A 24,983-nucleotide genomic window follows, 5' to 3' on the forward strand; every position below is an offset into this window, starting at 1 on the left:
AGCAGACAAATGATCTTGATTGTTATGCATCACTAACACTAAGGTGGCTGAAGAGCTAATGAAATTGAAAGCTTCTACCTTTGCTTTTGAGTAGTGGTAGAAGTGTTGAATGATTGGGGAAGAAGGAATGACATAAATATGTGGTTGGTGAGGGGCTGATGGAAGCCATCTACCTGAAGCTGAACAAGAAATGTCGCATCCAAAGTCACTCATGATAATAACTAGTTACTTACGCCCACAGAACTCACTTTTAAGGCAATGAGACAAGGAGTTAAAAGGGAGAAACCCTATTCATCAAAGCAATCAATTGGTTTGGTGGAAAGTCGATTTTCATGTAAATTGAATAATAGTTACAGTCTTTGCTCTTTTCTTTATCTACATCACTTGAGATCTTATCCTTCATGTGTTCAAACTAATTCCCTGCAAGGGTCGATACATGCCCTTATCAATCAGGTGTTCGATAAAAGATGCAACACCCAACCTTGTGTATTGTCAGAACCAAGGTTTAAAAATTATCAATACGTATTGGGCAAATTTTTTTAGTTTTTTATTTTTTTCAATTTCGGTTCAGAGGGGCCGGTTTAAAGTCTGTTCACCCCCTGAACCGGTCAAAACCCTGATACATCCTCTATATGGGCGTATAGGGAATCTCTCGATACAATATATATGGACTGGTATGTATCGATATTTTGAATCTTGGTCAGAACCCAGAAGTGGCTTTTCAAAACATGTCTGTCACCTCTTGGCGTCTCTAGTAGCAGAAAAAGATTTTGGTTGTTGGTTGCGCTTGGTGCTAATCCTGCTTAACTTCTACCTGAAACATTATTCTAAAATTGTAGAGAAGTAGAAAAGGTAATGTTTATTTCATTCGGTTAAATATTTATAGTCAAGACACTTATCGACTTATTCAGGAATAACAAACTCATTTGTTGCCAGTTGTACAATTCTTTCTAACACCTCTAATATGCCTCCTCAAGTTGGAGCATGGGGATTGATCATGCCCAATTTGGGTATAATAGGAAAGCAAAATGATCAGCTCCTAATGCTTTAGAGAGCAAATCCGTTGGTTGGAGACGGGACGCGAGATGATGAGTAGCAATTTGTCTTGCCTGTAAATGTTCTTGAACAAAATGACAGTCAATTTCCACATGCTTTGTACGTTTACGAAAAAATGGATTATTGGCTATATGAAGTGCGACACTGTTGTCACAATATATACCTCATAGGCCGTGCATGTAGTAGTCCAAGATCATGAAATAACTGTCGAAGCCATAGTAATTCACTAGTAGTTGTGGCCATTGAATGGTAGTTAGTCTCGGCCAATGATCAAGCTATTATTGGTTCCTTTTTCGTTTTCCATGACAAGGGAGTGTCACCAAGCATGGTAAGAAATCCAGTGGTGGAGCATCATGTTAATGGACATCCAACCCAATCTGAACCACAAAAAGCACGGATCACTAGATCACTGTTGGAAGGAAGAAATAATCCCTATCCAGGAGAGGATTTCAAGTATTGTAGCACATGAAGGGTTGCATCCATGTGGACTTGTCATGGTTTAGCCATGTATTGACTGAGAATATGCATCGAATAAGCTATATCGGGGCTTGTGACAGTCAAATAAATAGGTGACCCATTAACCGCCTATACTAATTTGGGTTTTCAATAATGGGCCCATCAACCAAAGCAAGAGTTTGTTGGTGTTGTTGGGCCATTGGAAAATTACTAGGCCTACATCCAAGCATACCAGCTTCACGAAGGATATTGAGTGTTTACTTCCTTTGACATAAGAAGATGCCAGATTCCAAATGGGAAATCTCAATCCCGAGAAAATACCAGAGAAGTCCAAGATATTTAATGAGAAAATAGGCTTGAAGATGAGCTTTAAGGCTATCAATATGGACTTGATTGTCACTTGCTATGATGATGTCATCCACATAGATTTATACTGCCAAAAAACTGCCTAGCCCAGAAGATGTGAATAAGGTATGATCAACCAAGGACCGAGTAAGACCATAGTGTTTAAGTGATGTGGCAAGGTGCTCAAACCAGTTGTGGGATGCTTGTTTGAGCCCATAAATGAACTTTTTCAAGCGACAAACCTAAGTGTCATTGGGCTGAAGTAAACCTTGAGGAGGGATCATATATACTTCTTCATGCAACGTACTATGAAAAAAGGCATTGTGAATGTCCATTTGATGAAGATGCCAGTTGCACATTGAGGCTAGAGCAAGTAAACACCGTATAGCAATAGGGGCAAAAGTTTCATTGTAATCTATGCCCTCGGCTTATGTGTAACTTTTGGCAACTAAACACGCCTTATACCTATCAATCATCCCATTAAGTTTGTACTTCGATTTGTATACCCATTTGGACCCTATTGGGGTTTTTCCAGTTAGTAAATCTGTAAGTTCCCAAGTTTGGTTTCGGTCAAGTGCTTTCAATTCAGATTTTATGGCTTGGCGCTAGTAAGGATTAGAGATGACCTCAACATAAGATGTGGGTTCTTATTATGCAGTAATGGAGGTAATATAGGATGATTAAAAAGGTTCAGATGAAATGGAATGTGATATGGGATGATTGGTGTTGGACTTGGTGGGTTTCAAAGTAGAGCAAATATAGTCAAGCAAACGTATGGAGGCTTAACAAATCGATAAGGACGTGTGATAGGTTCTGATGGGCATGTAGTAGTAGGTTCAATTAAATTAGTGGGTTCAATGGGCATAGAAACACGTGCCTCGATGCTATTACGAGAGGCAATAGGCTCTAGATTGGTGTCTATTTATGTGCTCAATAGGTGCAGTAGGTGGGCTCACTTGTATTGATTCTGAAACCAAATCATTAGAAGCAGGCAAAGGAATCGTGGGCCCAGATTTTGAATCATGAAAAAAGGAAAATGAGATTCGTAAAAGACCACACGTACTCTCCGGAATCAAGGCTAAACAATTTATATCCTTTTTGCCCATGTGGATACCCATAAAAACATATTTAATTGCTCTAGAAGCAAATTTATCACCAGAATGACAATGAGCATAGCACAAACATCTCAAGACTCAAAGGTGTTCATAGTTCGGAGTCTTGCCAAAGAGTAACTCATAAGGAATTTTGCCATTGAGAACTGATGTCGATAATCTATTAATAATTTAAGTTGTTGTCAATATGCAATCACCCGAAAAGTGAATAGGTAAGCTAGCTTGAAAACGAATTACTCGTGCCATCTCAAGCATATGCCCATGTTTGCACTCAACCACGCCATTTTGCTGTGGCGTGTCAATGCAGGAAATTTGGTGTTCAATCCTATGTAGGTGATAATATTGTTGCATGGGCTGAGAGAAGAACTCACTTCCGTTATCGGATCGGATGATCTTAACCTATGCACTGAATTGAGTACGCACCATATTGTAAAACATGATAAGAAATTGTGATGTTTTTAATTTGAATTATATCAAAAATACCCATGTAGCCCGTGTAAAATCACCCACTACTGCTAAAAAATACCTTGCACCTGAACATGTTGGTATTCAATATGCACCCATATGTCACAATGAATTAATGAAAAAGGGGCAGTTGTCTTGGTAGTGCTAAGGAAGAAAGGCAGTCCGGTGAGTTTTGCTTGATTACATGAATCACACAAAAAAAAAGAAAGGAATTCAAATGAACATCCAAACTATGTATCAATGACAACTTATCAGAACCGACATGTCCAAGTCTCTGATGCTAGTGCTCTAGATCTTTGTTAACACCAATATATAAGGCAATAGAAGAAGAGGGGTTGATGAAATGTTACAATCCATTTCGCATCTCACCCACTCCAATTAATTTCTTCGAGTGTAGGCCATGCATTACATAGAAGGTAGGGAAAATAGAATTGCACAATTTAAGTCTGCGGTTAGTTTACTGATTGAGAGTAAATTGCACTTAAAATCTGGTATTTGTAAGACACCATGTAAGGAGAGATCATGCCCCCAAGTCATTGTGCCTTGTTGTTGCATTGGCAACGAAGCACCATTAGGGAGTTGGACATTTTTTATTGTAATGGTATTTCTGGAGAAGCCAATCGATGAACAGTTAGTGGGCATCATATGGTCAAATGCACCATTATCTATAATCAAGCATCAATATGAGGATCAGACAGAGAAGACAACTTACCAGCAAAGTTGGCCAAGGGCAAGACCGATTTCTTATCAAGATTGAGCAATTCCATCAATTGATGGTATTGATCCATATTGAGAGCTGAAACTGGTGAGTAGGTTGATGCATTGTCATTTTAGGAAGTACTGGAGTTAGCTCGTGGTTTTTGACAATTCTTTTGACAACCAAAATTGCCCTATTCTAGAGCAGATAGCCCCCTTGCTTCCCAATTAGGTGGGTAGCCCAGGAGTTCATCACATCGATCTTTGGTGTGGTCATTGTGCTTGCAATGGTCACAACACAGCTGTGGTCGGGAATTCTTGGAGGTTGAGGACAAATTTTGTCCAGCAACGTGCACTATGGTGGCATCAAGATTCTGGGTAGGATGAGCAACAAGATTTTGATGACACTCTTCTTGGCTTACAAGAGAATACACTTTGCTAACTGATGGCAAAGGTTCCATTGCCAAGATGCTGAAACGAACTGTATTGAAGACTTCACTCAAACCCAGCAAGAACAGGTTAACACGTTCACGATCCCTTTCACCAGCAAGATCTCTTATAGGGTAGACTGCTAATTCATCCCAGGTTGCCTTTAAGCTGAAAGATTCGTGGAACATGTATCACAAGCAGAATCCACATATGTTACACTTTCATATAAATTTCTTGCAAGAGAATTAAAAATCCATGATACTACCATTGAATTACATTTGATCCATGCTTGTTCCTCATTGGTAGATCTCCTGCATTTCTGGATTGAGCCATCCACGAAACGAAACTGGATTGAGCCATCCACGAAACGAAACTTGTTTTTCGCACAGAGAGCATTTCTCATTTCTCTTTTCCATGCCGCATAATTGTCCCCATTAAGCAAACAAGAAACCAGCAAAGCACCTGGGTTATCTGACAAGCGCAAGTAGTAGGGTGATGCAGGATCAAAATGGCGATCTCAACGTTCACCGAACTCGCATTGTTGTTGCTTAATTCCGCCATGAAGGAAAATTCCAAGAAAAGTCTTTTCGCTTTACCTAGTATAAGGCTTTGATACCATCTAAAATTGCAGAGAAGCAGAAAAGACAATGTTTATTTTCATTTGGTTAAATATGGTTAAATATTTATAGTAGACACTTGCCGACTTATTCAGGAAAAACAAACTCAGCTGTTGCCGACTGTACAATTCTTTCTAACACCTCTAATAATTTATAGGTTAGCCAATAGAAATGTATTGTTATGCCACATAATGCCACATATGAGAATCACTTCAGCTAAATATGTTTGTGGGACTCATCATTGATATTTACAGTTGAAACATCAAATCGACATTTCAGGTAAGGTATAAACAGCAATTTGTATTGATCAACCCAAAAAATTTTCAGGTAGAAAATATATTTCTCATCAATTCGTATTAATAATCAACCGAACATCAAATTGTTTTGTTTATGACTTGTAATTCAATAGCGTCTGTTAATAGATATATCTGTAAAGCCTTGCTTTCCAAACAATGATATCCGGCAACCATTTGCATGATCTAGGTTAAATCTACTTGAGATGTTTCGAATTTTCTCTTGGAGAAGTAAGAACCAGGGGACATCTAATGAGACAACCGTGTGGACTTCCAGTTTAACATGATCAGATCAACGGCATCTCATCTCTTTTAAGTGTTCTTCACAACCAACCCCCCCCCCCCCCCCCGAAAAAAAAAAAAAAGAAGAATAAAAGAAAAGAAAACACCCTGACTCAACTAGAGCAGGGTTACTGTGTGATGCTTTAATTATTTGATCATATTCTAATAAGCGTTATAGAATACAAAAATCAGAATGTCACCATAGGAATTTCACCAATTCCTAAAATAATAAAAGACAAATACAACCACCGACCCCCTTAACCAACGAAAAGAATAATATAATCAATCATTCCAATTAAAAGCTCCTCCCTTTGTAATTTCTTTCAACCCTTCCAACAAGAATCTAATTAATACACCCATCAGCTAATCTTTTCCTTTAACTATGCTATTTTACACATGCTTTCATGCATCACCAGAATAATTATACCCTTAAGGCATCTTCTTTTACAGAATGAGTATTGGTATCAAGAAGGGTTTCTAGTGATCTCACTTTCCTGTTCCGCACCCTACCTGCTTCCTTCAATAATTCAGCCAACCTCCTCTTCTCATCATCCACATCAGGATTTGCTGTTCCTAGCTTCTCCTCTCTAATCCCAACAACATATTCTAAAATCTCAATGGCATCACCCAACCTGAAAAAAAAAAGATAACACTTAAAACATCAATAACAACAAACCTGGTCTTTGTGGATTTTCAATGAAGGCATGCATTTAAAAATCTGTAATTAAATAAATCTGATATTATACTTGTAGGCTCATCATTTGCAAAGAGCATTTTTGGATGTTTGCAATAAACAAGTTATCAGATTGAATCTCTCATGGCATTTGAACCTATACGTCATCATTTTAAAGAATAACTGTCTGTTGTCAAGTCCTTAACATCTCTTGAAATCATGACAATGACCTCATTTATATCTGTTTTGAGCAACAAAAAATAGATCCACACTTTGAATTAAAAAAATATAAAGGAAATTATCCATTTTAGATGATGAACTTGTGCTCTCTAGGGCAATGAATAGCGAAAACCACAATGATTATTTCCTTTCAGGTGGTTTCCAAACTCCCAGAAAATGTATGTAGTTTTTAAAAATAGTTTTGGGGGTTCCTAGTTTGTGTGCTTCTAAATATCCTAGTCACCTCCACATATGTTAGCTAATCTGATAGCATCCAAGATAACGAAAGCAGAATCCTCCATATGATTAGCCAAAACTTGAATATCCCAAAATTATTACTCTACATCTCTGTTCTCTCAAAAGAATTAATCTGCATTTATCAAAATAACAATGGGAATAAAAGAATTTAAACATTACCATCCCCTTTGTGAGACGTAATACTAGTAAAAGATCAACCCCAAAAAATATGTAGTAGTTAGTATGAGTTGGTTAAAGAAAACAAGGACATTTCCTTTAAAAATGTAAAGAGCCAATTGCAAATGGAAGTTACTACATGACAACTAGTAAATTGAATACATCATGCTTAAAAAAGGATAGATAACAGCGAAGTGGACATACCTGCCCATTGCATCATAAGTACCAGCAAGGTTGCTATAAACTCCTAATGTATCAGGATGATATGGTCCATATTCTTGCTCCAAAATATTCCTTGCTTCTTCAAATAGATCCGCAGCCTCATTTATTGCATAACGTTGAACACAAGCAAGTCCCATTTGATTCAGAGCAATCCCAAAGAAAGCAGATTTCTTCTCCCCACTCGCCCGAAGCTTTGTTATAGCATTACTGAAGGAAATATACGAGTCATTGTAGTTCCCCATCATGTAGTACATGACTCCCACCTGGGCCTCGATACCTGCAATGGTGTTCTGCTGACCAGGAACATTGTCATATATCGTTAAAGCTTTCTGAAGCAACTTCAGTGCCTGCTCGAGTTCATTCATAGATTCATAGATAGCTGAGACATCAGTAAGACCACTAGCAATCTCCTCCGGAGATATACCTGGAATGGGCTTCTCATATATCCTTAGGGCATTTTCACAATAAGACTTGGACTCTCTGATTTTCCCGGTCTTGTTATATAAATTAGCAAGACGGACAAAGACATAAGCAACACTTGGATGGTTCTCCCCTTTGCTGGACTTGAACACTGTCAGTGCTTTTTGATAAGCAAAATCAGCCTCGTCATACCGAGCCAATGATAGGTAAGTATCTCCAATACTGCAATCAACAGAAGCCACCTCTGTTTCTTGGCCATTAGCCACCATGGTCATGCTAGCTAAAACAAGATGCTCAAGAGCTGCTTCATGGTCTCCCTTTGTCTCGCAGATAAGACCCATCAGCCTTCTGTCTGCCGCTTCTTCCAGCGAAGCAGGTGCACCGTTCTCTTTATGGATGTCAAGAGCCATCTTACAGAGCTTCTCAGCCTCATCAAACTGCAATGCCTGAACATGAGCTTCAGCCAAGTAGCGACAAGTCTCACCAACTCTTGGGTCCATTTCCCCTAATGCTTGTTTCTGGACCTCCAAACCCATTGTGTAGTATACTATGGAATTCTCAAGCTGACCTAACATTGCATATGTATCACCCAACTGCATGTGTCCAGCAAATTTAGCAAGAGCATGATCTTGGTCTTCTTCCACAATTGGAATCTCAATTGAGCGCTCAAGCACAGGAATGGCCTGAGCATACTGGCCTAAGTTGCAGTATATTGCTGCTATAACATGCAAACTCATGACCAAATCTAAACTGGGTTTCCCATTCGCACATCTTTCAAATGATTTTGCAGCTCGAAGAGAAAATTGAAGAGCTTTGTGGGGATTACTACCAGAAGAAATCAAGTCTCTCGCTTGTTTAAGTAGAAAAGGCCCATGGTTTTGGTTGTCTACACCTGCCTCTGATGGATACTCGGTTCCGTTCTGTAGTATTGTCCTTCCTAGACCAAAATTTCTTGGTTTCTTTACAGGGGAAACTCCAGTATTTGGTTTTATTGAATTATTATCACCTAGTCTATCAAGAGGAGGTTTACCGTGTGTCCTAGGACTTGTTTTTGTTGAAACCTCAGAGTCTACCTGCAATCGAGAAGGTCTCTTTGATTTTATTGAAGAAGTGGACTTTGCACTGGTAGATTGAGTATTATCAGTATGCCTGGACTTCTTATCTGTACCATTTTCTTGCTTAGAAATTGAACCACTTCCACTGTCCACTTCTGGCTTCTCCACCACCTCCTCTTGCACTATCTCCACCTCCCTCATCTCTCCCCCAACAAGGTGGCGTAACTCAGAATCAATCCTTGATTCTTCACCATCAGATCCATAGCTAATTCTGGATGGTGACTGGTCAGAACTCTGCATCTCATAGACATTCTCATAAAGCTGCTCGATGGAGGTGTCGACCATGCCATCCAAAGGCATACCAAGAGCACTCTGGGGGCTTTGGGGACTCAATGTACTCCTCGGGGACCGATTCACAGTTAAATTTTCCTTAATAGGTGATGAGTTGCCATTTACTTCACTCTCAGTACCCTCTCCATTGATTCCATCCATGACAAATTCAGGCATACTTCAACTCGATACAAGCTCGCAAAACAAGTAACTAATCTGGATTATTTCCAAAAAACATAATCAAAAGACCAAATCAAACAATCTTCCGTTAACAAATAACGACAACTTTAAAATCTGACTTCTTCAATAGATATAAAACCGCTATCTAAGAACGGTTATAGAGTAAACGGTAAACAACGAAATCTGAAGACAGATTCAAACAACACCAAACGGCGACCATTGGAACTTGGAAACTTGACCAAAACCGACTGTATTTGCGAAATGACAGGACCATATTAGGGTGTAAGAAGTGAAAAAAAATTTGACGTTTCATTAAGACATGAACAAAGACCAAATAAAACAGAAAGTCCTTCTAAAGTTCTCTACTTTTGAAACAAACAACATGAAGAAAACACAGGTCAACAATATTAGGGAGCTTCTGCAGCGGATCTCCAGATTTCCACGAATCAGTAGTCTAAGCATCCAAAACTACGAAACACCACTCAAATCCTTAAGAAAACAAAAGGAGAGGCGGAAAAGAAAATCTACATAAAGAAAAGGTACTGAACAATTCTTAATTGATGCAACGGCAGATTAGAAACGTCAAACTAAAAAAAAAAAAAAATTCAGGAACTGAACGTCACACTATATATGAAGAATACAGGTCCATACCTTAACAATCCGCCATGAAAAATAAGGCCAAAGTTTTGTGTTGTCTGAACTCTGAGAGGGAGCGCGAGAGAGAAGAGAAAGTTCACTCTCTCTTATATAAAGAGAGAGGGGCGGTAGAAGAAGACAGGGGAGAGGAATTAAGCAGACGGATGAGGGCAGAACTGGAAGCCAGAGATCTATATTATATTCTAATAATAATACAAGTAAATTAATTTCCGGGGGAGGGTCGCAGCGGTGGAACGTCGAAGCAAAGAGAACTAGCGAAGGCGACCGCTCCCCCACCGCGCCTGCAAGGCTGCAACCGTGAAGTCCGAAACTCCGATTTGCTATCGTTGTTTTTGTATTGGTTGAACTTGCCACGTGGCAATACACTCGAATTTCCCTTTAAAAGTACGAATATGCCCCCGCCTGCATTAGTTAAGACAGCCGCTCAAAGCCCGAAAGTGCTGCTGATTGGAGGCCTTGATTGCCGGACTTTCATGAGATTAGGTAGAGAGAGAAGCGTTTACTTTAAAAGCGGGTAATGTAAAATTTAGTGGGGCCCACTCTATCTCTAACACGCGGAGAAAAAAAAGATTTTATAGCAATGGATTGGGGTGGTTTCGGAATTTAGTAAATTTGCGTTGAAAAAAGATTGTCCTTCTGGTTATGGCCTCATGGGTTTATTTTCCCACTCTTTCTCCGAAGGAATCAAGTAGGGTGGATTGACATGGTATCCGATGATATATAAACAGTATAAAAATATATAAAAAAAGTATGAAATAGAATAGTGGAAGCTGATAAGCAAGTGGTATTAAAAATGACTTTTTTCTTAGAATCTGCTATTTTGTGCAGTATCTAATTGCATGTAAAACGTGGCTGTAAAATATTTTCCAAGAAGTGAATAATAATTGTAGAAAAAATGATATTCCTTCTAAAATTTGGGGTTGGCGAGTCATTTTCTAAACAGAATTATATCTTCCGGCACCTGTGCATTTTTCAACTATATACTCAGGTTTGTTTTCCAAGTAAAACAACAAACCACAAACTCACTGGAAAAAAAAAATTTGACAATATGATGACCGAAAAAAAAAGTTATAATCAATAGGAATTTTTTAGGGAAATAACTTAGGGTCCGTTTACTCACAGTTGGAATCAAAATTGGAATCGAAATCTAAATCCTTTGGAATCAATAGGAATCAAAATAGTCTATTCTCATGCTTTGTTTGGTTTAGAGATGAATCGGATGGGAATTGAAATTGGAATCAAGTAGAATGGGATTTTATTTCCAAGGGAGGGAGAGAGAATGGCCATTTTCTCAAATGGGAAAAATGCCATTCCATCAGAAATACAAATGGGATTCCAATTCTGCCCAACTAAACAATTAGACCATTCTGATTTGATTCCAAACCCTTATGCCCTCAAATCAAATGGGCCCTTATTTTTCTTCATTGTACATGCAACCATGGTTTTTAAAATCGACCCGGTGACTGAACCGGTCAGGGGTCCGATTACCGATCGAATGGTCCGACCGTTCGACCCGAATGGTCGGCCCGTTTTGACAAAAAAATAAAAAATAAATTTTTTTGAAAAAATGGCCAAAACAGTTCGAACGGTTAACCGGCTGGTTCAACGGTTTGCTAACCAAAATCAATGGTTTTGGGAAAAAACGGAACTGATCTTCCCGATTTTTCTGGTCTGATCCGGTTTTGAAAACCATGCATGCAACCAAACACAACCTTTAAGGGTATTAAAGTGTTTTTTTACTTATTATCAATGTAAAACCCATCATTTTATTTCTATAAATTTTGGCTTGGTGAATGGTGATTAGGGGTGCAACTTGGGTAGGCCCAGCCCGAGCTAGAACTGGCACAACTTAAAATTTTACACGGCCTAGGCTTGGACTTTCGGTCCTCGGGTTGGGCTCAAGCACAATAAGTCAGGCTTTTTTTTATTTTTCAAGATGGGCCCGGGCCTAGCCCTTAGGTAGCTTGAACTCAGTTCGAGCCTGACCCAACTATACACGTTTATAATTACATAGGTGTATATATGTAAATTTTGCATACATATATACATATATACATATACATACATATAAATATATTTATATATTATTATTTTAGAGTAGGTTCATTAACCAACTCGAGTCGAGCCTAGGCCCGAGCCCAACCCGAGTGCATCAAATTATAGTGTGGGTTGGGTTTGAATTGAAAAAATTGGGCTTGACCTTGGGCCCGGTCTGGGCTTGGACCTTAAGCCCAAATTTTAGGGTCGGGTTTGGGTTAACCATAAACCTGGCCCAACTTGCCTAACTTGCACCCCTAGTGGTGATGATGACTAGATGCATTGAGTCCCTGCTAGCAGTGACAACTAGGAGCTCAGCAAGAGTAGTTGGGTGATGAATTTGCAAGACAAATGACATCAGAGGGACCAAGGAGAATTTCTCAGGCAAGGAACTCCGACGATCAAGTAAGTACCAAGCTGGCAAGGTGGAAGAGAGCAATAGAGCATGAATCAGAGAATCATAGTGCGTGCAGAATTGTGAGTGTACCTTTTTAGGGTGAAGGCTCGCCCTTATATAGACCTCGAGATTTGGCTGAGACGTGTCCAACATGTTTGGTCTATTAAAGTCTATTTGTTCGTTCTTTATGGGTTGTACCATACGACACTACGAGTGTCCTTAGTGGGCTTATCCTTGGCAAGTAGGCATTGTGTTCACGTATGTCTCAGGCCAACTATCTAGCGCAAACGGAGAAGAGAAACATCGTGCTACGTAGGTCAGAGGTATACTGAGGTCGAAGAAGTCCCTTAGGTTGCAAATTGCCCAGGTCAAATAAGTAGGTTGGGAGAGCAGGGACAGTCAAATTGGTTATGTGCTCCAAGTTGGTAACCCAATCTACTAATGTGCTCTTAAGTGAGGTCGGAGTTCGACTAGACTTCATAAGCCAATCTATTGAGGTGCATTAAGGCAGGGTCTGTCTCCATGTAATGCCAAAGTGTCATGGTAATGAATTTGGACTACTGCATGGCACAACATGATTGGAGGCGGTCTGGATGAGTTGGAGACAAAATTTTACACACCCAGCCAAGGTTCAAAATATCGATATGCTCGATACGTCGGTAGGGATGTATCGGGTGTTTTAATACTCATTTTTTTTATCTTTTTTATATATTTTTTTTTCAAAACTGGTTCAAGGGAGCTGGTCTAGGTCCTTTGATTCGGTCAGACCCCCGATACACCCACTGTAGGGGTATATCAGAAGGGTCCTAAAACAATACGTATCGGCCGATACGGGCCAATACGTAACGGTACTTTAAACCTTGCACCCAGCTGAACTACCTATCACTATTGAACACACCAGTGATCATTGTGGGCCCCATCTAGGACCCAACTGTATTGAACATTGGCGTATTCAACCATGATAAGTACAGCCGGGTGTATAGCCAATCCTCTCCCGATTGGAGGGGTAAATGGTGATCACTGATAACGTTATAGGTTTCGAAGGGGTATGAAAGGGAATTCAGTTCAGTCTTTAACTCTTGAATCTTCATAGCTCCTATGATGAGGGTACTCTCTTGGGAGAATGACGGTCAGCAGGGTCAGAATTCTTAGGCCCGAATTACAGTTGGGATAGGTATAAACTCGAAATTCATGCCAATTCATAAGTGGGCATTGATGTATAAAGTGATGGTATTTGACATTTTGATTTTTTATAGATTTGCAGTGTAATTCAAAAATCTACTCCGATCCTTTTCCGTACCCTCTTTGCTGCTTTGGCCTTTGCCCCACCTATGAAGCTAAAACCACATCCCACATCTCATGACTGCTTGTTAGTGTTCTGCTGTGGCTCCTTAAATCAGATGTTCAGGTATTAGTCTATTTTGGGTACGTGGGTATCTGGGATGGTATATTGGAAACTATATGCTTACAAACTTAAATTAAGAGAAGCGAGGAGAGAGATAACTAGATAACCCATTAATGGCATATAAGAAGAAAATAAGTATTCTCCAAATGGATCCATCTGTTCCTCTTTAGACAAAATTTATCATTAATGGCTTTTTAAAAAATTTCTAAATGAAAATTTACTTGTATCATGCCCCCTAACCCTTGACTAATAAAACTAAGCCAAGCAAGTAAAGTTCATAATTCTAAAATTAAATTGTTCCAACATATATTTGTTGACCTAAACATTATTAACTGAGAAAGAGTTATTACATGATAAAAAAAAAAAAAGTAAAAACTATGGATCGTTTTTTGACATCCGTCGAAATACAAAAAAATAAAAAAGTCTATCAAGTATCAACCACCGAATTATTTATGGCCTTCCAATTGAATGGACCGAATCCATCTCTGCCGATGGATGAGCCTGTAACTACCGAGCATCTCCAATTTGATGGTCCTGTTCGTCCAACGGTGTGAATTATTAAAATTTAAAAAGTCATATTTATCTCATTACGGTACCCCAGGCCAGGCCACCACCACCAGCCAGCCAGCTTTGAATTGTCCCACGAGAGGCTTGGGACCCAGTTTTTCTGTGTTAATAAAAACTGAAAGATAGTGTCATGTGTGCCGCTGCCACCTAATCTAATGGCTATCCTAAAGTACATGACCCCACCCTCACCTACTGAATGTAAGTTGGAAGTCCAGTGGGTGAGAAGGGAATTTGGAGTCTTCAATCATAGCCACCCTGGATTCTCCGTCCTCACTAAAAAAAATTAAAAAAAGAAATAGTGGAATAACACGAGAAGGGTATCTGCTAAACTGTGGTACAGGTGGCAAATGATATGGGGCGAATACAGCCCAAGCAATCAAGAAGTTAAGGACTTGTTCGTTTTCCAGTTTTTGCCTCTTTTCCTGCTACGTCAAAACACGAAAAGATACAATATTGCCGAGTTAATACAGGAATAGGATAAAGACACTATTAAGTCATTAAGTGGCTACCCAACATTTAATGGGTGGGGAGCCACAACAATCAAACACTGTGGTTCTCAATTCTGCCAGTTGCCAAATATATAGAAGAAAAAAACCCTTCTACCTTATCGATCACTAATACAAAAAGATGCAAATCTAACCAAAGAAAAGAGACCTTGTTTTTGAGCATTACCAGCTAGGCTACCTGTAACCTTTTATGTCATTGGAGATCTCAACAAGTCATCCAACGATAGAAGAAAACAAAAAAAAAAAAAAAAAAAAAAAAAGAAAACAGTTGGGATAAAGATCAACTTTCAACAAGATTCTTGTCATCTGCTCTATGTGGAAGCCATTCTACTGCAGGGCTGGATCCTCCGGTTAAAGTAGTTATGGGTCCCATCTATGGCCCCAGGCTCGAGTTTATTCCTTAATTAAAGCCAAACTCATGAGTTAAGCCTCTAAAATATTTCTGATGCGCAAGGGAGGCCAAGCAACAGGATTGTGGATAAGGCCGTGAGGTTTTCAATGGGTTTAAAACTCACTGGCCGTTGACTAGTAGGACTAGGATATATACAAATCCTCCAATCGGACAAAAGTCTCATCACATTCACATGGACATGGTTGCATAATGCTCAGGTGACCATGTCAGTATACTTAGTTGTGAATATTGGTATAACCCTAAGACTATGTCAGTATAGTGAGGATAAAACTCGGATACAGCCTTCTGGCCTTACAATGACAAGAGTTGGACAGTCGGTGAGGTCACTATAAAAAATAAGAAAAAGCCAGTATTTCCTGCCTGTCATGAGGTACTAACTGTACTAGATGATGATTACAAAAGTTGAGTTAATATGGTAGCTCTGTCTACCATGGCTTCACTCTGTGGATGTTGACTACTGTAGCCTATAGGTACATGCAACTTCTGTATAGGGCTCATATGAACAATCGACCCATAAAATCACGGCAACAACTGCCTCCTCTAACATTCTTAATATGCTCAAGTGACACTGGTGATTGATTACTCTCCCCACACTTCTGTATAGGGCTCATATCAACAATCGATCCACTTGTGTTGCAATGCTACAGATACTGGGCCTGAGCACAAAACCTAGGCCCAAGTGTGGAATTTCCTGGCCGGACTGGTTTTTGTGGGCCAGGCTGAAAATGATCACTCCTATTTTAGACTACCATTTGAAACTTGCTTCTTGTATCTCTGAATAGATTGTTTTGTTTACCCAGCAAAAAAGAATGAGAAAAAAGGAGGCACAGAAGATGGCAATTAATACATCTTCCAAATATGAGTCTACACATCTTTAATATCCTTTTTTTTTGTAATCCACATCTTTAATATCTAATGCTGCTTGATTTAGGACTAATTATCAGGATACCGTTAACAAGAAAATTTCAAAGACACAGAAAAAGTTCACACTCGATATAACATAACATGACTATGCAAAGCTTGGTCAATTTAAAACAAAAAGAGAAGAAGAATGAGAATTAGAATAATCAGATATTTTCAATAACATTTCAAGCAATTTAAGAGTTCAGTTATGGATTCTGCACAAAGATAACAAGGAAAATGTGGCAAATATACACATTCACTTACCAAGATAAGGAACCCTTTTTATTCCTGTTGTTAATCATTTTTAACCAGAAAGTTACATAGAAGGCTCATAATTTAAAATATGAACCACAGGAAGAAATATATGGTACATACTACATGTCACACAATTCAAGATAAAAAAAAATTCTAGGCTTTCAAGGAAGTGGACCTACAGAGAGTTTTACACCGTGGGATGCATTGCAGAAATGTTTGATGTTTTGATGGCTTGTAATATGAGAAAAATGTTGGATCCTCTTCAAGAGCTTCTGTGTAATTCTCAATGATTGAGATGATCTCATCAAAGTGGGGCCGCTTATCTGGGTTGCTTGACCAGCATCGGCTTATGAGATGGCGGAATGCCTTTGGGCAAGCAGGGGGCAAAGGAGGTCTTGCATTCTGCACCAGTCCAGCAAATATGGCACATAAGGCACTTGTGAATTTTGTTTTCTATGACAAATCTTAGCAAAGATTTTTTTTTTCAGTAACTGTTAGAAAAGAATTAAACTATCATACTATCTCCTGTATCATACATTCTGTACAATCTTCTCATTAAATAAACTGTACACTTTACCATCAAATCAACACATAACTTGGTTCATCTTTTTTCTCTTTGTTTCGCATCAAGCAGATTTTCCTGTCCATATAGGGGCGTTTTGAAGTTTTCAAGGTTTGAGTTTATGGATTCATATTTTTCTGATTTTTTTGTTATTAGAAGTCCCTGGATGAATATCAGCACCAGATCTGGCAGAATAGGGTATGAAGCAGAGTGTACTAGGCATTTCATCTTAGAAATTCTAATAACTGGTCAAAATGAAATAGGTTTGCCGATCTGCTGAGTGGAAATGAATGTAAAGACTAGGTCACCTTCAGTAGAACAGATAAGAGTGAATGCCAGATTACAATTTATGGGACCTATGAAGTCTGAATAATGGCATGATCGACATCTATCAAGCAACTAACTATGCTTCTAACAAATAAATTTCAAAGCACACTGACATCCTGTATCAAACTACATGTAGCTTTCTGCATTCATATGTCCTCTCTCTCTCTCTCTTTCTCTCTCTCTCTCTCTCTCTCTCTCATACACACATTAATACCACCACTGATGAACCAAATTATAAGTTCAATAAGAATTAACTGTTCAACACACTCGAGGAAGCATCATAAAAAATGCACATGCAAGCAGAGGCAGCAGCAGGCAATTCAAGAACCAACACAAAGGGGAAGGAAGAAATTGAGAGCCACAAGAATTAACTCTCTACTTCAAAGTAAATTATAGCTTTATAGCCACAAATGACCCATTTTTGTACTCATAAAGACTAGTGAAAATTAAGTATTTACAATGGGAAAATAATGTGGATTACATCTATTTTGACATATCAAGGTATTCTAGATAATTTCTCTGGCAATTCTTCCCTAGAGACTAAACTATACTAAAGAGGAAAAGAGAAGTGCAAATCCTGTCATAACGTACGTTTTCTTGCTAATTTAATGCTGTTACAATGTGCAAGGATAAAAGAGATGTCTGCTTCATTTTATTCCGAGGAAAATATAGCAATTTACATTGTAATATTATTCACAAATATGCTAAGCACAATGCCCTTCCACATTTCTCATTAGATAATAACCATGAGATTTAGTGTTGATGGGAGGCAGAAAATGGAATTGAATTTTTTTTTAATATATCAGCAATGAAGTGATGCAATTGCAAATCACCAGAGCCACAGTTAATAAAACATAGGATAGAGGATTTGAATTACATAACTTGGAAACTTTTCTAAAATGAAGAAAATAGAGTATTTTAAAAATGTAAATTGGGAAACAAAAAAAAGTGCAGAGTAGGGAAGAACAACAAACAATATCAACATGGGAAAAACCAGAAGAGCACTATAATTTATAGGGACATTCATTCACATCTTCAGTCATTCATAGAAATTAGGAATGATGGATCATCATCATCATCCAAGCCTAATCCCAAACAATATGGGGTTGGCTAAATAAATCCTGTTTGCCATTCTATTTCGTTTAATGCCAAATCCATTGTTACATTATGAGTGCTGAGTGCTTAAATTACTTCTTACTGCTTCAATCTATATCCTTTTACCTCTAGTCCTTCTATCCTCCTCAACTTGCAATAGATTGAAAGGAATGATGGGTGTATCATGAAACTATGACTCATCATATATGATTTTTTTAAATTGATCTAATTGATTGATATCTTATGATAAAACAATCTGATGTCCACTATTGACACATGGGACATAGGTCTTTTAAATCAGTTCTACTCATTTCTGATATCAGCCATGGACAAAACTGCAGATCCACACAGGAAGTGGACAAACTACTGCAAAAGGATTTTCAGGAACCAACTCATCAAGATCCAAGTGCAAGACAATCTATTAGTCATTAAAGCCTACAGTAGTCAATTTTGACATATTTTCCACCTATTTGGGGGAGGGGGAAGGTTCTCTTTACCCAGGAAACCTAATAATTGGGGTTTCTTATCTTAAAGATTAGTAAAATTTTCTTTTTCAATACCAAGGTTATGTGCTACTTAAACATATAGCTGAATATAAATGTTATTCATAAATAGCAAATAGACAAGCATGCATCAAATGGTACCAATGTTATGCATGGATGTTTTTATCACGTAATAGGGGGGTGATCATTAGAGGCTTCTTTTCTTTTTCTTTTCTTTTTTTCCTTTTTTTTTATAATAGTTCATTGGTAATATGGAAATCCTAGCAATGTAATAATCGTCGTATCATACAGGAACCCTGTTTCTCAAGAGAATCCACATTCTCATAAGAGTAATTCCATAGGTTGGTTTTAATGGTAAGATTGATAACAAACATAGTTTTTCTAGGTGCAGAAGCTGGTAGAAATAGGAGAACTTGGTAAAGAGGTAGAATGGAAAAACTGATTTCTTTTTGCTAATACCACCTTTTATTTAATTCTATCTACACCAGCAAGTTACCAGTTCCAAATTCTTTGTCTATCATTACAAAGGGCCTAACTACACATTGCCAAGGCATCATGTAATGTTAAAATCCTACTCTACTGTGGAAATATAAAAAAACAACGAGACAAGTTACTCGAGGTGCAGCAATTGGTCAGATGCTAATATAAACATTAACTAATCATGACTATGCAAGAAAATGCCCCCATATCTCAAGGAAAATTAAATAAAGGGCAGCCTAGTGCACGAGGTTCCCACCAATGCAGGGTCTGCAGCCTTACCCCTGTGCACATACAGAGAGGCTGTCTGCCTGTTTCCAAGATTTGAACCCTGGTTACCCAGGTCACAATGGAGCAATCCAACCGTTGCGTAAATTAAAAAAAGTAACATGTGAAAAATTTTAAGGTGCCTGTACCTTTTCTGAAACAGCAAAAGCAGCCTGTTCTGGAGTCATGTCCTGGAAAGGAGTCAATGCTGTTAAAATCTCCCAAAGAACTATGCCAAAACTGTATACATCAACTTTCTTCGTGTGTTTCTTTTCCTTTATCATTTCAGGTGCCATCCAGCGGTAAGTACCCATGAACCCCTTTCCACTTCCGCACTGAGATTCTAGACAGGAGATACCAAAATCTGCCACTTTGACACACATATCCTCACCAAGCAGTAGATTTTCTGATTTGAGATCCCTATGAAGTATCCCCTTAGAATGAAGATAATGCATTCCACGAGCAATATCAAGGGCCAACCTTAAAACCAGGTCAAGGGGAAGAGAATATGGTTCATGCTGGTGGAGGTATTTTCGCAGTGAGCCCCCTGCCAAATACTCAGTGATGATACAGAAAACAGGGGGTTTCTTACATGCTGCAACAAACTGCACGAAGAAAGTAGAATTAATACATTTTGGTCAAATAAAGCAATGTGGTCATGGTAGGGCTCCATTGTTAAAACAAGATAAATACATTCATTACGTTAATAACTAGTTACTTAGTTGACATAATTACAAAAATAAGGCAGTCACATCTCACACAGATACATAACTCCATACCTATATTTCTTTTATATTGAACATTGCCATGCTTTTCATGTTTTCATAGCTCAACTGCATGATTTTTTTACAAAATTGCCTGAAGCAACTGTCATTTCCCCATCATGTACTAGTTTCTATTACTTATTCCAAGAAAAAACACTTCACAAAGTTTTGGTTGTAACAAGTGACTAGTGCGATCCCCTGAAGATGAAATTTAAAGCATTGACCTCATGGGTTGAAAGACTTCTCAGCCTTCCTTACTGTAGCTTTGATTAGGGAAATGACTTCTAGGTTGCACATGAATATGTTTGAAATATAATGCATATCATATTGTCATTCTAGTTGGGTAAAATAAAATATCTACAGAGAATGAATTTTAAAGCAAATTGCCAAATGTTGTTGATTTTGAATTCTGTGGATGATATCTAGCTGCAAGGGTATGATTCTCTCAGCCCAGAGCATGATAATTGTATACAGATCCTTCATCCATTAAGTTTGTTGGTCTCCTGGTTATATGATTTGCAGAAAAACTATTCTTCATTTTCACACTCTCCTGAAATGACTGCAGTGGTAAACATGTACAGTGATCTACTAAAGGTGCAATCAGATTCTGGATTCCAGAGAAAAGAAACTTTAGAATTTGGAAGTAAACAACTATATCAGATCTTGTTCCACTCTCACCCAGAGGATGCTCAACCTGATGCAATTTTGTCTCGAATAAAAGACGGGATAGCTGGAGCTCTGGAGTAATGGAGACTTGGATGTGGATTGGGAGTGCAAACTCTGTGAGAGAGCTGATACTGAAAGACAGTGTTGAAGATGGCCAACAAATCCAAAGGCCAAAAGAAAATGTAAGAAAGAGACGCTGGTATTATTATAAACACATTCTTCAACAGAATTCTAGAGAAGGGTGAATGCATAAATAGAAATTTGTAGTTGGAAAATTTTGTCCGACTTATTTCAATGAAGATTAGATGAATAAGCAAAATATTTGATACTCATAAAAAATGATGCGTTTGTCTTTTCATAATTCGAGAACCCAGAAGGACTCGTGAAGATCCTGGATCCAGATTGATGAGGAAGTAGTGCTTGCATATATTTGATACTCATCCAAAAAAAAAAAAAAAATTGATGTGTTTTCTTGTCTTTTCATAATTCAAGAACCCAAAAGGACTCATGAAGATCGTGGATCCAGAATCATGAGAAAGTAGGGCTTGCATATGAGATTAAGAGGTCTTACCGTTTTCGGAGAAAGTGCATACACTAGAGTCTAGACTCAACAACGCCATTTTATTTAAGGACATTGATTGCGGGACTAGTAAGGCTTAAATGTTCAGTTCGTCAAAAGAAGTAACAAGTATGGTGGTCATTATTACAAGCAGATGATATGCTGATTGATAAAAGTGAGAAGTGAAACCATTACTGAAGAAGCGATGGGGAAAAAGGATGGCATGCAGTTAGGCTCTCTATGTAGAAATAAGGTTTCAAGTGAAGTGTTACCCTCGATAGCATTCTCGTCCATCCTTAGCAAGCCATTAAAGGGTAAAATTGGCACGGAGAACTTAACAAAAGGCAAAAGAAATTATAGATTTTCAAGGCGATGGTAAGTTCGTTGTGTTTGAAAATTCTATTTTCATGCAAGGCCAAACAGGAGAAAAGTAATTACGATGTCTTAACACCCTTGTACCACAAATATTTCTTCTCGATACACCCCAACAATGCAAGAACAAGGGGGAAATGCATTTCAGAACACACCCAGTGAATTGTGATATAAGCAATTTTTAAGAATGAAGGAACACCAGAGCTTACAGTCACGATATTAGGATGCCGGAGCCGAAGGAGCAAGGCGACCTCTGAGGTAAACTGCTGCTCCAACATAGTAGCTAAGTTCTCGTCTTCCTCGGGTTGGCTAATGAGCTTTATGGCCACGTCCATCTGCTTGTATACCCCGCGATAGATCCGACTGTGCCGTCCCATTGCGAACTTATTCCCGATGAACAGCTGAGACAAATCGGCACTCCATTCATCTTCTCCATCACCTTTAATTGCTGCACCAGAAGAAACCAGGTATTTGGACCAAGAAACAGTTCGTTTATATTCTCCGAGGGAGAGCCTCCTTCCGGGTCTCCCATGGTTCGTTATCTGCTTAAACCACTGAGATTCCTTCATTGATCCGAACCAGTATCATTAAATCTTTACTCATAAACCTTTTGGAACAAAATGTGGGTTCGAAAGGCCCTAAACTCTGCTCGTCTCCTAAAGTTCAGCTAAACACGATAGAGTTAAACGCAATCTTTCAAGCGAATAAATTAATAAATCATGTTTAACTTGAAAACTGAAACCGTTTCTATTCCAACTACATTTCGGACATTATCAAATTCTTCCTTATACACCACTCTGGTGCACTCATACTTGAAAGCATTCATTCACTTCATTTATTTGAAGATCTGGAAAAGAATATAAGCATCCAACCTCGAAATCGAATAAAAACACCGTTTTCTTCGAAAAAACTGAAATTAAACTTCAAATTCCCCCCACATTACGTATCTATTCGAACTAAAAAAGAAAAACTGTCGTTCTCTTTCGCAAACATCACCCGATTCCTCTGCAACAACATAACAAACAGCAAAACCATCCTCCTTCCTCTAAACCTCAAGCCTCCATCTCCAAATCAAAAGTAAAATAATAATAATTTGCAGTAATAATAATACTAATAATAATTTGAGACAATCAACAATTATTCATTGCTGCCAGACTCAATTAGGTGAAAAGGCAAGGCATTTCAAACCCAGAAATAGAAATTGTCGAAGTTAGAGGAAGAGATAGATAGCTTAAAAGGTCGACTAATGGTATGTACCCCGGCGAGGAGGTTAGAGCTAAGGATTACGAGAGAGAGAGAGAGTCAGTTAGATTTCGTTGGGGGTGGTTTTCCGGTGCAGTGAAAGCATCAGCTGGGAGCTGGCGGGTTCTCTCAGTCTTTGCCCAACGTGGGACGATTCATGTTTGAGGGGACAAAGCGGGTTTTTGTGATGGAGACTTCTATCAGATTTTCAGTTAAGTGCCCATTTCATTACACAGAATTTCGAGAATGCCACTGCATCTAGTTGCTACGGGTTTAGAATATCCCCGCCTCCTGTGGACCATAATGCCCTAATCCATCCCCCCATAGGGTGTTCAAATTCGGTTATCAAACCGAATAAGCCAATTCGTTTTTTTTACTTTGGTTTTGGTTTTTGGTTTGGTTCGGTTTTATAAATTTAGAAATGCCAGTTTTTGGTTTGAGAAAAAAGTTTAACTGAATCGAACTGAAAATTGAATTAACCAAAATAAATATATGTATTTATATTTTAATTATAAATATTAATATTAATATTAACATTATTATATTTTTAACATTACTATTTATATTAATAATAATATATATTTATATATTAATTGTAAATATTGATATATTTTAATAATTAATTATAAATATAAATAAAAAATATATTTATATTTTAACTAACCAAACTAATCGAACTGATTTAAATTTGATTCAATTCGACTTGATTTTCATAAAAATGACCTAACCGAAATATTGATTAAATTCTATTTCCGAACCGAACCAGCACCCCTACCCCATCACATCTCGATTCTCGAGAGTTCTCATTTTCCCTTTCCCCGTGGATGTACTTTTCATCTAATATCTAACCTCATAAATTAAACAAACAAAATATCTCCCCAATCCAACCCAAAGATCCAATTGCAGTGAAACGTGAAAAAATATTTGCTTTTCGAAGTAATTTTAAAGAGTGATCCCGTGTGTGGTAGAACAAAGCATTGAATCCCCAGAGTAGAAACCACTCAGGTTTAATAAATTGGTGATATGGGCACACGTGATAATGTGATATTCTATCCATCAATTAGATCCTAAATACCAGCTTTTGGGGTCAGTTTGTTGGCTGTTACATTAATTTTACACATTAATCATTAAAATGTTAAAAAAATGATTTAAGGATTCATAATTTAACAATGGCTATACAGAATGACAAAATAATATTTAAATAATGTACTTTATATTTAATGGATATTAAGGTTTAAAATATCGATACAATATTAAGGTTTAAAATACATCTAATACCAGCATTGTTTTAAAAGGTTTAAGCCTTGAGTCAAGTCACACAAAATTTATCTCAAGGCTTAAGCCTCACAAATTTAATGTCAGAATGAGGCATAAGCCTCAAGCCTCCAGGCGTGATGCCTAAAAAGGTGTATGCCTCAAATGTCAATGATTATATAGTTATTTAATGCAAAAATATAAATTTTTACAATTTAAAACATGTAGAAAAAACACTTCAATAATTATAAGTCAAATAATAAAGTAAAAAAGATAAAAAACAAATAAGACAAATCAAATTCTATTTTCAAAAGAGTTGAATTCAAAAAGGACAAATTAAGTTCTTAGTGTCTTATTATTCTAATTGTAATGCCTCAAGTTTGCTATTTTTCATATTTCTTATACTAATGGATCTTTTTTCTTTTTTAATAATAATAATATAATAATAATAATAATAATAGATCAAATCAACTAAGTTGTTTCCTTTTTTAT

The 24,983-nt window shown here is 37.8% G+C and overlaps 2 protein-coding genes across 3 annotated transcripts; both read right to left on the reverse strand.

Annotated features, from left to right (window-relative positions):
- Nucleotides 1-5,887: 5,887 nt before the first annotated feature.
- KLCR2 (Tetratricopeptide repeat (TPR)-like superfamily protein) lies at nucleotides 5,888-10,391 on the reverse strand. Of its 2 annotated transcripts, none has more exons than XM_088986332.1 (3): nucleotides 9,916-10,391; nucleotides 7,262-9,295; nucleotides 5,888-6,383 (listed from the first exon to the last, which is right to left on the reverse strand). In XM_088986332.1, exons 2-3 carry the CDS (start codon nucleotides 9,259-9,261, stop codon nucleotides 6,173-6,175), a joined length of 2,211 nt encoding a protein of 736 aa, XP_088842458.1. In that variant the 5' UTR covers nucleotides 9,262-9,295; nucleotides 9,916-10,391; the 3' UTR covers nucleotides 5,888-6,172. The 2 variants fall into 2 exon arrangements, with proteins under 2 accessions (XP_088842458.1, XP_088842457.1); XM_088986331.1 differs by having other exon boundaries at nucleotides 7,262-9,300.
- Nucleotides 10,392-16,408: 6,017 nt separating this feature from the next.
- Nucleotides 16,409-23,436, reverse strand: LOC148853915 (serine/threonine/tyrosine-protein kinase HT1-like). Its single transcript, XM_088941106.1, has 3 exons — nucleotides 22,205-23,436; nucleotides 19,784-20,239; nucleotides 16,409-16,805 (listed from the first exon to the last, which is right to left on the reverse strand). The coding sequence occupies exons 1-3, from the start codon at nucleotides 22,562-22,564 to the stop codon at nucleotides 16,557-16,559; spliced, it is 1,065 nt and encodes a 354-aa protein (XP_088797232.1). The 5' UTR covers nucleotides 22,565-23,436; the 3' UTR covers nucleotides 16,409-16,556.
- Between the last annotated feature and the right edge of the window lie 1,547 nt (nucleotides 23,437-24,983).

This window comes from Nelumbo lutea, chromosome 4 (genome assembly GCF_056320005.1).
Source record: "Nelumbo lutea isolate HS-2025 chromosome 4, American lotus-T2T, whole genome shotgun sequence".
NCBI lineage: Eukaryota > Viridiplantae > Streptophyta > Magnoliopsida > Proteales > Nelumbonaceae > Nelumbo > Nelumbo lutea.

What these genes read in the sequence shown, in the direction of transcription:
- KLCR2 (XM_088986332.1), bottom strand. Translation starts at nt 9,261, where the DNA reads ATGCCTGAATTTGTCATGGATGGAATCAATGGAGAGGGTACTGAGAGT. An exon ending in ACTTATGATGCAATGGGCAG is followed by an intron (nt 6,384 to 7,261) that starts GTATGTCCACTT and finishes TTTTTTTTTCAG; the next exon opens with GTTGGGTGATGCCATTGAGA.
- LOC148853915 (XM_088941106.1), bottom strand. Translation starts at nt 22,564, where the DNA reads ATGAAGGAATCTCAGTGGTTTAAGCAGATAACGAACCATGGGAGACCC. An exon ending in GGCATCCTAATATCGTGACT is followed by an intron (nt 20,240 to 22,204) that starts GTAAGCTCTGGT and finishes TTCTTCGTGCAG; the next exon opens with TTTGTTGCAGCATGTAAGAA. An exon ending in CTTTTGCTGTTTCAGAAAAG is followed by an intron (nt 16,806 to 19,783) that starts GTACAGGCACCT and finishes GGACTGGTGCAG; the next exon opens with AATGCAAGACCTCCTTTGCC.